This window comes from Rhipicephalus sanguineus, chromosome 11 (assembly GCF_013339695.2).
Source record: "Rhipicephalus sanguineus isolate Rsan-2018 chromosome 11, BIME_Rsan_1.4, whole genome shotgun sequence".
Classification (NCBI taxonomy): domain Eukaryota; kingdom Metazoa; phylum Arthropoda; class Arachnida; order Ixodida; family Ixodidae; genus Rhipicephalus; species Rhipicephalus sanguineus.
Window position 1 is genome coordinate 11160500 of NC_051186.1, and position 13742 is coordinate 11174241.

The 13742-nt window shown below is 44.3% G+C and overlaps 1 protein-coding gene across 1 annotated transcript in view; it reads right to left on the reverse strand.

The window, feature by feature from the left end:
* The window catches only part of LOC119374831 (uncharacterized), a 44481-nt gene that overhangs the window by 16070 nt on the left and 14669 nt on the right, over window positions 1-13742 (reverse strand). Inside the window, exon 6 of the mRNA XM_037645036.2 lies at window positions 11896-11966. Coding sequence (XP_037500964.1) covers window positions 11896-11966 — 71 coding nt within the window. The remainder of the gene's footprint in view (window positions 1-11895; window positions 11967-13742) is intronic.

Sequence of the window (13742 nt, forward strand, 5' to 3'; positions counted from 1 at the left end):
CTAAACTATATGATAGCATTGACGGTAGTACCAAGCACAAGGGAGCCATCAATCAAGGAGGTGAGGGTGCACAAACGAGACATTGCTTATATTTCGAAACTTTCTAATCAGCACCAAGCTGTATGCAAGAAAAGTGCATGTGGCGCCTGAGGCGAGCAGTGAGGAATAATATATTACAGCTTAAGTTGCCTACAGAATGTGAAAGTGAATGAGTAATTGCGTAATGAGCACATACTGATTAGGAAAACAAATGCTTTTCGTGTTTTCATCCTCTAATTACAGGTTCTTCAAGCATTTCATGCAAGTATATGAGGAAGATAACGTGGCAGTTCGTGCAGTTCTGCACCACAAGTAGTGCCACTGTCTAATAGCGCCACCTACCGCAGCAAGCAAAATTGGTGTCAGGAGAGCAGGGCTAGGCAGTTTTGGATTTCAAGGAATAAATAAGTAATAGTGTGTTCGCTGCTGAGCTTGAGTTCTGGCTCCATCTCCTTTGGGCCACATATGTGGCAGATTACACTAAGCAGGAAAAGCTACCTCAAATGCAAGGAACAAAGAAGCACAGCTTCTGGCAAATTGTGGGTCCTGAGACAAAAAAGCAAGCGAATGGTGGCGAGGCTGCTTGATATTACAGGTGGTCTTGAAGAAATGGGGGCCAGGAACATGAACATCGTGGATGAAGCATTAGAGGAAAGAGTATCAGTAGCGCCATGAAAGCAGCAGGCAAATATCTGCACAAGCTTCCAACCTGCCAAATGAAGCTGGAGGAAGGGAATGCTCTGCAATCAGGAGTAGACTCTCAAATGTTTAATTATGAAACTAAAAAGCCCCCAGCTTTATCGGCACATCAGAAAGAACGAGATGCTCGTTATGCCTAGCAAACTACTTTGAAAAGACACTTAAAGTCATACCAAATGACATTCGCTTTTAATACAGCAGCATGGATACCGTAAAGAAAAAACCACAGACATGACAGACCTTAAACGATATGGTGGACTGTTGGTGGATGAGGTGAAGATGTCAGAGCACTTCAGAGTGATGGCGTCTGGCCCAATTCAAGGCTTCGTTGACCTTCGAAATTCACAATGCTAGAGACCAAGTACCACCAATGTGATCACGGCATGATCGTTATTAACTACCTTTTGCTGGAAAATGGAGCCAAATTGTTGGCGTTTTTGCGACTAAAGGAAATGTAAAGGGGGACCTGTTTTTGAAAATTTTAACTGAAGCAACGATCGTCGTCGAACAGGCAAGCTTTTTCGTCGATCTCATCAGGTGCGACGGGTCCCCTTGGAACCGAAGGATGTGCAACATGGCTGTAGTGTTGGCATCATTGAGAGAATTAAACTGTATGATGCCGCTTCCCGTTGACAAGAAGCGGAAGTTGCACTTCATCTCAGATTTCCCACAGCTGCTTAAATGCCTTATGAACGAGCCCCTCTAGAATGGCTTTGCAACATCAGAGAGAGTGGTATGTATACATTCGTGGTTTACGTTTTACGAAGAAATATTTGTCACATACTCGTGAAATAATTGCACTGTTCGAAATTTATATTTCTACGTGTCCCCGCATCCAGTTCGGGAAGTGTACCTATGGGACTGCAATGTTTGGACACAAGTTTATGCCCAATTTGGCCGAGACGCAAACCCTTTTGAGAAGAAGTGAGTCACCCGCACCTTTCAACTTATCGGACCATACATCCTAAGGGACCTGAACTTTTACAACGAAGAAATTGAGAAAAAATATGTCAGCACTGAGGCAACGTAGCTGTTTTTCGCATAAGTTGCATGCAAGATTCAAATGAAGTACATCTGTAAACATCTCAAATGCAAAATGATTGCCCTTCTGATGTTCATTTCCTGGATTTTTTTTTCAGAAAAACCCACAGACTGATCACTGTGATAACAACAAGGTTTTGTGATGAAGCACACAGGCCAGCTTCCTCTGATGCTGCATTTCTGTCTGAATTTCAGGATTACCTGAACTGCGAAGCATGCCCCGCCACGGTGGTCTAGTGGTTATGGCGCTCGGCTGCTGACCCGAAGGTCGCGGGATCGAATCCCGGCTGCGGCGGCTGCATTTTCGATAGAGGCGAAAATGTTTGAGGCCCGTGTACTTAGATTTAGGTGCACGTTAAAGAACCCCAGGTGGTCGAAATTTCCGGAGCCCTCCACTACGGCGTCTCTCATAATCATATCGTGGTTTTGGGACGTTAAACCCCAGATATTATTATTAACTGCGAAGCATGTAGAAATAACAACTGGTACTTCCTCAGTGAATGCACTGCCACAGAGTTAGGGGTCTCTATTGCAAGTATCCTTTCATTGTTGAACTACCTGACACAAAGCCTTGGTTTCGAGTACTGGATGACATCGTGACTCAGGACCAATCCTGTGGAACACTTGTTCGGCATCGTTTGCCCACCAAGGTTGCGCACCCTTCTCTGTACAAGTTTCTCATCATGGTCAATTGCCTGTTTTCTAACTTGGCTCCCAGTGTGAACAGTGCCAATGCTAATCCTGATGTGATAGACGCTCTTGTCACCATGCATGACGGACAGGGTTCGAAAGTATCACCCTCAAAGAACTGAGGACCTTATAGCACAGGCAAAGCTAGATGAAGTTTAAAGCACAATTGGCTCTATACCAGTTAAGCATGCTGACCATGTTTTCGTGGCTTCGGTTAAAAGCAACGCGATACTTATTCATTACACAGCAGAGTATGTGGCTAGAAAGTGCGTCTCAAAGTTCGCATGAGTACAAGGCGAAGTGCTTCAGTTTTGAGAAAACTGTTGCAGCTGCTGCGCAGCTTCCCTCGTAATTTATGGGGCACTGCGACTGGGGTGGACTTTTGTATAACTCCTGACACCTGTACAATTGCATTGCCGCAATTGAGATCTTGTTTGCCGAATGTTTCAGCGTTTTGAAGCTGTACAAGGAGAGCATCCCCGTCATCCTCCCATTGGTAAAAACTAATATTCTGAACTCAAGATCTGTCAGCTGTCCAGACCAAAAAGAAGTAGTGAGCATCTAGCTCGTTTCATTCTACATGCTCACTCGCCTTCACTTCCTAGTGAAGGGAATCAATGGTGAGAATGCCTTGAAGAGAGTGCGAGTGAAGCACTTAAAGCTAAGCAGGACTACACAATAGAGCATCACTGGCATGTGCGTCCCATTAGTACAATTATGCTATCCAGTTAATTTTCTACCATTAGGGGTGTGTTGGGGCCAGTGTCAGTTTATTCATCATTGTTCAAATACTGCATCCAGCAGCTATGCGGCTCCCTGACAAATGAATTTGCTATTGCGAGTAATGGCGGCTTCAATATCTTTCACAACATTTTTGTTCTGGGGCAGCCAGAACCATAGATATCGATCCGCTCTTACAATGTAGCCCATTTCTTAAATGACAGTGTCGAAGACTTTTCCAAGAAATTTAACCCTTTCCAGTCTGTTGCCAGCCCCTGTCCCACCCACGCAACACGGCCATAGAGGTCCACTGTAGAGCTCCCATGCACAATATGCCACTTCTTAAAGGGACTGTCTACCGCTCTGAAAAATTTTTCTGATTGTGGTGAAAATGAGAAGATAGTTCGTCACTTCGGCGGCAACGAGCATGCTTTTGTCCCATAAAAAAGGAACGTATTTTTAATTTGATGTTGAAAATCGTGAAAGAATGGCCGCTAGTGTCACCCAACGGCGATGTGGTTCAATCTACTGGTAGGACAAGAAATCCTCGCAGGTAGAATCATTTTGCTTAAAAACAAACATGTATAACTTAAAATTGTTTTTTTACGCACTTGAGGCAGCTTTCAGTTGCGTCAGAGAGTAATTTTTTGCCTTTTTTTCCTCAGGCGTCTGAAAAGGCGCCCGATGGCGCTGCTTGCGGCGCCGCCTTCGATTTCGTCTGCTTCAACTAATGCGATATGCCATGCGGCCCTCCGCGCTGGTCATACCGTGCCGCTGTGTTGCTGTTAGGATCTCACCTGTGCTGCGCAGTGAAGGCGTGCCTTTATAGTCCCCTTTTGATGAATCAACTTGGCTTGGATTGCAGCAGCATTGCCAAAATAAACGCACAGACTGCGATTACAGCAGAAGTGTTCTGCAGTGTACAGCAGAAGTGTTGCAAAAGAAGTGTTCTGTAATCGTATAATAAGGCTTCATTTAACCACTAGAGCGCTGAAAACGACTGTTACATTCATTACATTAGTGTTCAGCGAAAATAATGTAATCCTACAGAAATCACATGTGCTTTCGGTTTTAATTTTTACCGGCACTGCAATCATCATCGCGTCCACCAACCAGTGTTGTGGGCATGTTTCACGCCAATGGAAGAAGACCGAACGCAGATCGAAAAATTCTGTCTTAAAAATTTGTACTTACTTTCCAGAGAAACCGCTGCAGGGTGTATGTTTTCGATTGCGGTACAAAACAGAAAAGCGATGAAGAACAGTAGACAGTCCCTTTAAGGAGTAAATGAACTTCATTCTGTCAATGTTTATTTTATTTTGCACAAGGACATCGCACAATATTCAGCTCGGGCCTTCTGGACATGCGAGTGCTCTCACAGGTGCGCTGTTCGCTGCAAAGCATTGCCGCTTTTTCACCACACAACTTTTACAGCAGTAATGAAGCATTTCATGAAAGCTGTAATTATTTAGTGATGAAGAGAATTGTGCGCCTCTGTGAGATTATGATTACAGTGATTCGACAGAAGGGAGTGACGAAGACAAACGAGAGCACTGCAGCTGACCATGTGGATGCCTACTTTGCGATCTACGCATTTTCTCGCAAGTGAAATGGTGGCAAAAGCACTTTTGCTGGCTTCTCAAAGTTTCAATTGTCAATAGTTTCATTTTGATGCCAACGCAGAAGCTGAACCATGGAAAAAGAGCAGCGACGCCTGCTGTGCCACCGTAACCTCATCCATCGGCTGGTGGGTTGAGTAGGGATTTGCACCAAAAAGTGGGGCCCCCGCGCACATTTCAAGTGTGAGGAATGACTGGATGAGAAGAACCATTTCATTAACAATTTCCCAGGCCAAACCAGCAAGGGCCGCACTGTTTGTAGTCATCAAAAAACAAAAGCGGATGAAAGGGAAACCGCGTTTTTGTGCAACACTTGCAGTAACAATTCCTGGGTCGTACACAGGAAGATGTTGCAAGTGGTGTCACACCTCTTAAGGAGTTACAAAGAAACAGTGGTAAGCCACTGTTTTGTAGAAATGCTAGCGCAGTGAGAGTGTTCACAGTTGATGGAAGATCTCCCCCTTATCCCCACTGTTTTCGACAGCGCCATCCACTTATCGCTAAAAGCCAGTTTCGAAGCTATTTGTCATATCTTCCCTTATTCCCACTCACCTTGCTCATGAAAGTACATTGTGGAGAAAACCGCGCTTCGGCGTCTAAAGGTACCAGAGAAAAGAGACGCAAAACCCAGCATCCATGTTTCGTAACGTGTTCTCTTTCACTCACATTAACTTCTTCGTCGTCATTACCGAAAGTCCTTCCATGCGCGTGACATTCCCGCGGGAGGTTTAAACAATTTGCAACATACATCACAGCAGCACCAGGTAATAATTCCAGAATATATATATAGGTTCTTTGCTACTACATGGCATCATAAAACTTTTGGAACATACTGTTATGATGTACTGCCAGAAGTGAAGCCCAGGATAGGACACAACACTTGCTGAAATTGTCACGGGCTGTTCTGTGATGAGAAAGTTGGAGAAGAAAGGCCTGTGGTCAAGCTGCGGTGAACTTGTGGAGAACTTGTGACTGCCACGGATGTTTTTGGCAAGCTTGGATGCCCCTTTGCACCTCGCATTAGTACACGACCTAAGTGCTCAAATTCATGGTCGGTTACATATACCTCTGACAGTTGCCGTGAGAGCTGCGAACATGTGCAATTCACACGCTCCTTTCTTGACGTGTTTCTAGACCCGAGACTTCAGAATTGAGGACATGGAGTGGTGTGGTGGAGTGCTACTTTCTGTGTACCCAAGTAAGTCTGAAGGGGCAACCTACACTGCAGCACGATGTCAGCATGTGTGGTCTCTCTCTAAGAACAAAGGTGGGTGCATTATTTCATGGCCAAAATACTCGCTTTAAGCAGCCAGACGACTGTACTTCTCTATGTCAGCACTAAGTGCATGTGTCTAATCAGGATGCCCAAAGGCAGCACTATTTAACATGAAATAGTAATATTAAACATTTATGCACGTCATATTTTTCTGGTTAGCAGGTACCGCTGAGGTATGTTTCTTCAGGACTGACGATTCCATTTAAAGAAACAATATGAGGCCACAGCTATCTACAATGTAGCCAGAGGTCATCCTTTCTCTTTTCTTCACTGAACTTCCACCATGCTCTTTGGCGGAAAACGGGTGCGCGTTGCAATCGAGGGCGCGGTAGAATCGAGTAAATACGGTAAATGTGGACATTTGAGCAACCTACCCGACGGTGGTCTAGTGCTTTTCTAGAGCAGACAAATTACTGCCCTGGATCGTCAATGATCAGTTTGGCATCCATGGATCTGCATCCCTCTCAAAGTCTTGTACCAGGGCAACAACTCTGCCACAGCTGCATTCATCAGTGCTTTAAACCAAGAGTGGAAGCACTATGCAGACAGCACACCCAGAGACTAATTTTGAAGAGGAAGAGTCAAAGGTCGCAGAGGGCTCGGGGGCCATGAATGCTGAAGGTATGAATGAGGCACTCACTAAGTACAGTGGAGGGAGAGAGACCACTTAAACACGAGAGAAAGGAAAATGAAAGGCACCTTTGTTTTAAAAAGACTTGGCAGTGTCCAGAAGAACATAGAGAAAAGGACGTCTTTGAATCTTGGTCTCCCTCAGTGATTGACCTCTACTGGGCAACAAGATGGGCATTTTGCATTCGATGGCAAATAAATAATAAATAATTTAAATTCAAATGACTACATGCCTCTAATGGAAAGGTTAAAAAGGAATTTGTCAATGCAGCTAGTAAGCAGAAGAAATCACAAATCCTGACCGTGGCACCCAATCTTGCTCCAGAGAAGAGATCGCAAGTTTCTTTGGGGCTTCGAAATGGCAAGTGCGCAGAAGCTGAGGTCAGACTTGGCAACTCGGAATCACACTGAGAAGACAGGGCCCTTCTACAAATGATGAAGTCATGAGTGAAACAATTTATGAGGACGATTCAATTTCCGTCTTCCTGGAAGAAAGGGTGTGCTATGTGGCCAACAAAAGTGCCTGCTTCTGTTGAACATAAAGGAAGTACAATGTGAGTAGGGAGAGATTTCTGGATGTCGATTTCCCACATTCACAAATTTGAGGTCTGTGCCGGACGTTTTAGCAGGTGGAAGCGGAACACATACTCTCAGTCTGCATGAATCACCAGAGCGTCAAGATCTTCATGCAGGCAGCTTGAAGAAACACAGTGAAGAATTACTTGCCACCATATCATGTGCACTAGACAATCAAAGCTGCATATTCAATACGTCTAAAAGCTGCCCAGGAATGCACAGCACAGACGCTGTGCTGTGGCACTCATCAGCTCTTGAGAAGGATGTGGCCCATTTACAAGTGCAGCATTGCTTGCTTGAAACAGCTCTGTTGACACTGGATGAGTTTTATGATAAGATTCTGCAAATGCTAAAGCGCATAAAAGACACATCACTACACTGGCAAATGGGAGGCACCATACTAGCGTGAACTCAAGAGCAGCCCTACAGAACACGAAGTAATCGTTGCGACAAGTTTCGCCTTAAATTGCAGCTTCATAGTACAAGGTGCTCGATAGTCTTGTAACTGGGTGAGCATGCCAGCCATAATCTGCCCCTTTGCGATTTATTTTTGCCCACAAGGAAGCACTTGTGGGCGAAAAAATTCAGGACATTCTGTGGAAATTTGGAAATTGCTGTGAAGTCAATCACTGTGATCATGGAATGTTTGAACCATGATTCTGTTGTCGCAAACGCACTCTTAGCACAGCTACTCAAGACAGTGAAGAATGAAATCCCTAAAAATTACAAAAAATTCACTAGTTGTATGATGGTGCACCCTTCACAATATAAAAACAAATAACATTGCGAACGTTTGACACCATGATAAGGACTTTGGTATCTGGGTTGCATGGAACCTTTTCACTACTTCCAAAGATAGAGTGAATATGCCTGCATCAGATGGACAGTACATTATATGGAAACACCAGGAAGGATCAAATTATGATGCCAGCTCAGCTCTTCACACAGCTGGACAGTAAAATCAGAAACATCACACCTGTGACAGCAACAACTCGTTGATTTGTGTGAGTTGGTTCATCTTGCGAACCCCTTTGACTTTTGATCATTGATGACGTTTTTCAACATGGTATATTGGTGTTCTTTCAATAAAATTTTCAGTTGGCAGTTCAGCACTCATCTTATCGACATTCATTCTCCATTCTTTTCCTAGCTTTTTTCACACTGCTTCAAGTTAAAATCATTGCATCCCTTTGTGTGTTGAGCAGCACTGTTCAAGGAAAAAGAGCTGACTTGCACAAGGATTCAGTGAAGTGAATCCCATTAAATGCACATGGAAGTTTCACTTCTTCGAGCCCATTTCAGCCTACACTGCTCTGCCAGGAATTACTTCATGCTTAATGAAATCACTTATCAAAGTGTTGAGGTAGTTTGTGACCACATATAACCCAACATTGAAGGCAGAAACGTCACATAAATTCAAAGTGCTTGCTGGGAAATCCTTATGTTGTATACATTTAATGTTCTCTCAAGCACGCTACGCAATGGCAGTCTAAGCGTACTTGTCCCCACAACTTTATGCTTTGAGGAGTCGCATATGCTCCCTTTGATAATTCGGTATGTAACAGTAAACTATCGTGAAGACGAACTCACTTAAGGTGAATTAGCGCTCATGGGAACGCTTGTTTCATTCTCCATAGACTCAATGCAAAAAAAAAATATGCTTCAGACGAACCACCGAACAGGCACTCTTCCGTTAAAACCAAATTTTGCTCTGACAAACAAGGCTGGCATTCTGCGCAACGAACATTGCACTCTTGGTGGGGCATTCAGGCGACCGAGGCAAAGCAAAAAAAATGCTTCCTGGTGCAAAGACGCGAAGGAAATCGCGACGCCGAGGGAAGGGAGGGAGTGAGATAAGCGTAAGAGATAGGTCGGCGGATAAAACCCTCCAGCTCCAGCCTGTGGGAGGTGCCAGCTTTATCAACAAAGAAAGCACCAAAAAGAGTTTGGGAACCCCAAGCCATTGCGTCCTTTTCTATTTTCCCCACATGCTTCGGTTCCCTGATGGAGTACAGCAGAGAACTGAAGAACCTGGGGCCCCTATGGGGCCATCTCATCTGGAAACGCAAGAGCAGTGGAAAAAAAAAAGCACAACAAAAGCGACAAAGGGAACAAAAATTGCCTGCACGTTAGAATAGAGTACGAAATTGAAACCAGTTTGCGCTAACACTCACGTCAGAGGGGTCAGATACATTGACATGGCCCTCACACAATAGCGACCGAGCACATTTTGTCGTCGGTTCGCGTTGGTTTGTGTGGGAGCTGTGCACGTCATATCTGCTCCCAGTGAAGTGTAAATTGTTGTGTGGCATTTTCATTACAAAAGTGCACAACAAAGGAACGTTATTTTGCACACTGAATATAGCTGCGTCGTGTCATTTTACTGTGCTTGAGGCTTGTGAACGTGAGTACCGTGAAGGGAGATCTTCAGCTGGCCTCCGATCAGGAAGAGTTACTACGGGCCGAAAAGTGGAAAATATCCGGACCTCGCAGAAAAGCTTGCAGACTTTCTTAAGAGACTCGGCGTATATTGACTTCGTCAAGGCAACAGCATGTGCTGTTGCCTTGACTTGTTGCCTTGCTGTTGCCTGGGTATGCCTCGACTGCGTCGAGGCATACCCAGGCAACAGCAAGGCAACAAGTTGCTGGTTCTAAGATCACTTCTGGGTATGCCTCGACTGCGTACGCAGTCGAGGCATAACCAGAAGTGATCTTAGAACCAGCAAAACAGGCTCACAGAAGAAAATGAACTGCCAGGAGAATAAATATTCCATTCTTTGATGACAAATTGTGCTAGTCTCTCTCTTTTTTTCTCTAACCATCAACATAGAGGTGCGTCACAGTTTTATCGTCAAGATGTGGTAGCAATATCTTCATCAGCATTTTTATTCATTAACACACGAAATTGTGTGCACGTTACGAAATTGAGTGCACGTTAGATTCATGTAAGTACGACACTTGAAGGCATAGCTTTTTATCGAGTTGATCTAAATAGATGGTTTTTCTTATTTCCAAAGCATTGTAAGCCTACTCCATTCGGTGTCTTCAAGTAACATGTATTTAGATGGCATGCTAGCATGTCTACTTTTCGGGGGAACCTCTGATAAGACGAACAAATGACGGCTGTCCGTTCGAGTTTGTCTTAATGGGAATTTACTGTATGCACATTTTCCTGTGCATACCACTGCTTGTACATGTGGTCCTGTCACACAATAAGCCAACAATGTCAGAAGCTGTTCTTGGGCACCTGTATTTCTTGTTGGGCATCCCAAGCATGCTATAATTGTAACGCAAATGAGTACCTATAACCATAGAGTTTCCTACAATACTTACTAGAGGGAACTCTGGCGCTAGTGTCTATGGGAGCTGCAATGCATCGCGCTTCAGCCAGCATGGGAATCATGGGTAGTACACGGATTTGTCTAAACTTCGTTCTTTCGGCTCCGTTTGGCTCCGCGTCGCCTGCATCCGCTTTGTCGCAAAACGAAGTTCAGCGAAAATCAGCAGTTTCACTTCACCACTTTAACTTCTTTAGGCTCACCGATTCAAATCTGGTCACGAAGTTCACAACGATCCATTCTTTTATCCGAAAGAAAACCAAAACATAGCAATAAACAAAGCCACAAGTGCGTTCGAAGCCCACAAGCACGAAGACTAGGCAAATCCGTGTACTACCCATCATTCCCATGGTGGCTGAACGATCGCAGCGCCAGAGTTCCCTCTAGGTCATTTTAGGAAACTCTATGCCTATAACCAGGCCATCAAGGCCGCACGACTTTTGAGCCCTCACAAGCTGCTGACATACACCTTGCAACTTTCGTCGCCTGTGCCCAGAGTTTGCTGCAAGAGTAACCGCATGCTGTGCGGCAAAATAGGGACAAGAAACGCCAAGTGCATTCGGAGGGTCAACTTGAGAGAGATTTAACTTCAAAATTTCAGCTTGAACAGAGTACAATAGCGAGGTCATTCTTTGATCATTTAAAAGATGTTGCAGGGCCATTTTAATGTGATGTCAAGGTACAGCACCATATTAAAGGAAAACCAAACCAGGTTGTATGCGACATAAGAAACCAAAACTGAGTCTTGTATACAACTCCTAACGTACCAGTCAAGCGAGATCTTAGTTGCCTACACTGCACAGATAAAACAGGAAGAAAAAGAAAGGCCGTGGAAGCATTTCACAACCTGCAGTCGTTTAGACATCCAACAGCACCTCCACCAGATGTAAAGTGGTAGTGACGGTGAAGAAACAATGCAGCTAGTAAAAACGAAATGCCTCATTGGGCAAACTTGTGCCCAGAAAAAGACGTAACACTCAAAATGCAGCAAGAGCGGCAAGCACAGACGTCGGTCATCGGTAATCTGTTCAGCTGTAGGGCGCGTCGGCATCGAAGATTCCAGCGTTATTGCTGGTGGCCGCGTCAGTTTCAGAATGAACTCCAGCGTTCGCGTTGTGAATGTAATCTAATCAGAAGAGTATAAAATAATCGAGAAGCTTCCCAGACATTCTAGCTTGGCCGGCACAAGGCAGTGGTTACACGTGCAATGGGTCAGATACATAAAAGCAGAAAAAGAAGCGCATAGCAATGTTCAGAGAGCTATCACCTGTGTTGATCACGTTGATGTCGAGGACCAAGTTATTCTTCCTGAGGATGACTGTGTACAGCACCCGGAACCTGAAACAGAAAGTGGATGGGTGCAGTGCGAACACAGACTGCTTATTTCACATGGAAGACACAAAAAAGTGCAGGCAAGTGCCAACCATCCAAATAACTTTAATGATGTTACTTGCAGAAACCGACTTACAGTCATCACGGCAAGAGTACTGTTCCTTTTACCCGCTGGATGATACTAGCTGCCCAGGCACAATTAAAACCTCGGAAATTACAATTTTAAACTGTCAATAGCAGGCTATTGATGGGAATAGGCAGGCATATGTTAAACAGACAAAGAAAAAAAGCTGATTGCGTTTTTCAGTTTTACACAACAGGAGTGGCCCAAGTACGCAATGTTCTTTTACTGCACAGTATTTGCTTGTACTGGCGAACCCGGATATATCAAACCTGAACGGGATCACAGAAAAGTTCTATATATATAGGTACTTCAATATATCAAATATTTTACATTTCCTAAGTACATTCAAGGAGATTTTACAACTGTTCGATATATACAATAATTCGTTAAATGTAGGTGTGATATATGTGGGTCCGACTGTAACGCGTTGTGAACATAATCTAGCTATCGCACAGATTTAGTGTTGTTGTTACCAGAAACATTTCCATCACAAGTACAAATCGTTAAAATTCATTTTCATTTAGATCCTGCACTTAAGAGGACTCCAATGCGAGTTAGTTAATTCACGATGTCAGCACTTGTTTGCGTCTTGTTGTGTCTCTGTCTTTCGTCCTCGGATGTTTTGCGCTGTAAAAGACTTGCTCTAGATCCTGCACGTTTGTTCAGCTTTAAATGTTTCCGTTTGCTTAGCGGTGAGTGTGTCTCCAACAAATGTGACGCTTAGTGTCACAATCATCAGTGTCACTTTGTTTATTCTGTAAGCCAGTGCCATGGGACGGCCCTGTCTGGCATATTCGTTGTTCCCTCGTGAATCTATTTGTGCTCTGTGCTGCTTTTTTTTTTGCTCTGCTTCTCCGTGGAACTGAGCGAAATACGACAGTTCACTGTAGCAGTGAAGAAAAAGGCGACAGTGTTTGCGGACACACGCGTTAAGTCTGGCAGCACGGTGCGAGTTCAGAGTTCCTCCGAAAATTATTCGCTACTGGCGGATGCAGAAGGACCGCATCCCAACATGCAGCAGCCAGAAGAAAATCTTGTTTCAGGGTCGGACCACAGCTTATCCAGAGCTGAAGACGAAGATTGCGGAGCTTATCCAAAAGCTGCATCTAATATAGTCACCAGTGACCTACTAGTGCACCCGAAGGAAAGCTGTCATGGCAGCACTTACGAAGGCACAGTCAAGGACTTTCTATCATGGCAGTGACATTTTATGAAGATAACGCCTGCACCTTTTTTTCTTTAACAGCGAAGCTGTTTAGCAAGTCGTTCCTTGTCCGACGAACGAAAAAAACCATCATCATCTTAAACGAGTATGCGCCACAGAAATTGGGTAAATCCCAATACAGTAAAACCTCGGTGATACGAATCTCGCGGGGTTACCAAAAATATTCGTATCATCCGAAATTCGTATCACCAGAAAGCATTAAAAATTAGTATGCGACAAAATAAAGTTGGCATATGTTTTTATTTAGTGTTTCTCAGGATCGCAGCGACGTCATGAACAGCTCTGAATGATTTTCAGTAAAGTTTTTAGACGTCAACAATCAAACTTGTACTCGTAATCATACTTGTACCAGATGTGTTGTGCCCTGTGACCGCTGGTAGCCCGTTCCTAATCTTTCTACGCTTTTCTACATGACACCAGAGTACTGCGGTGA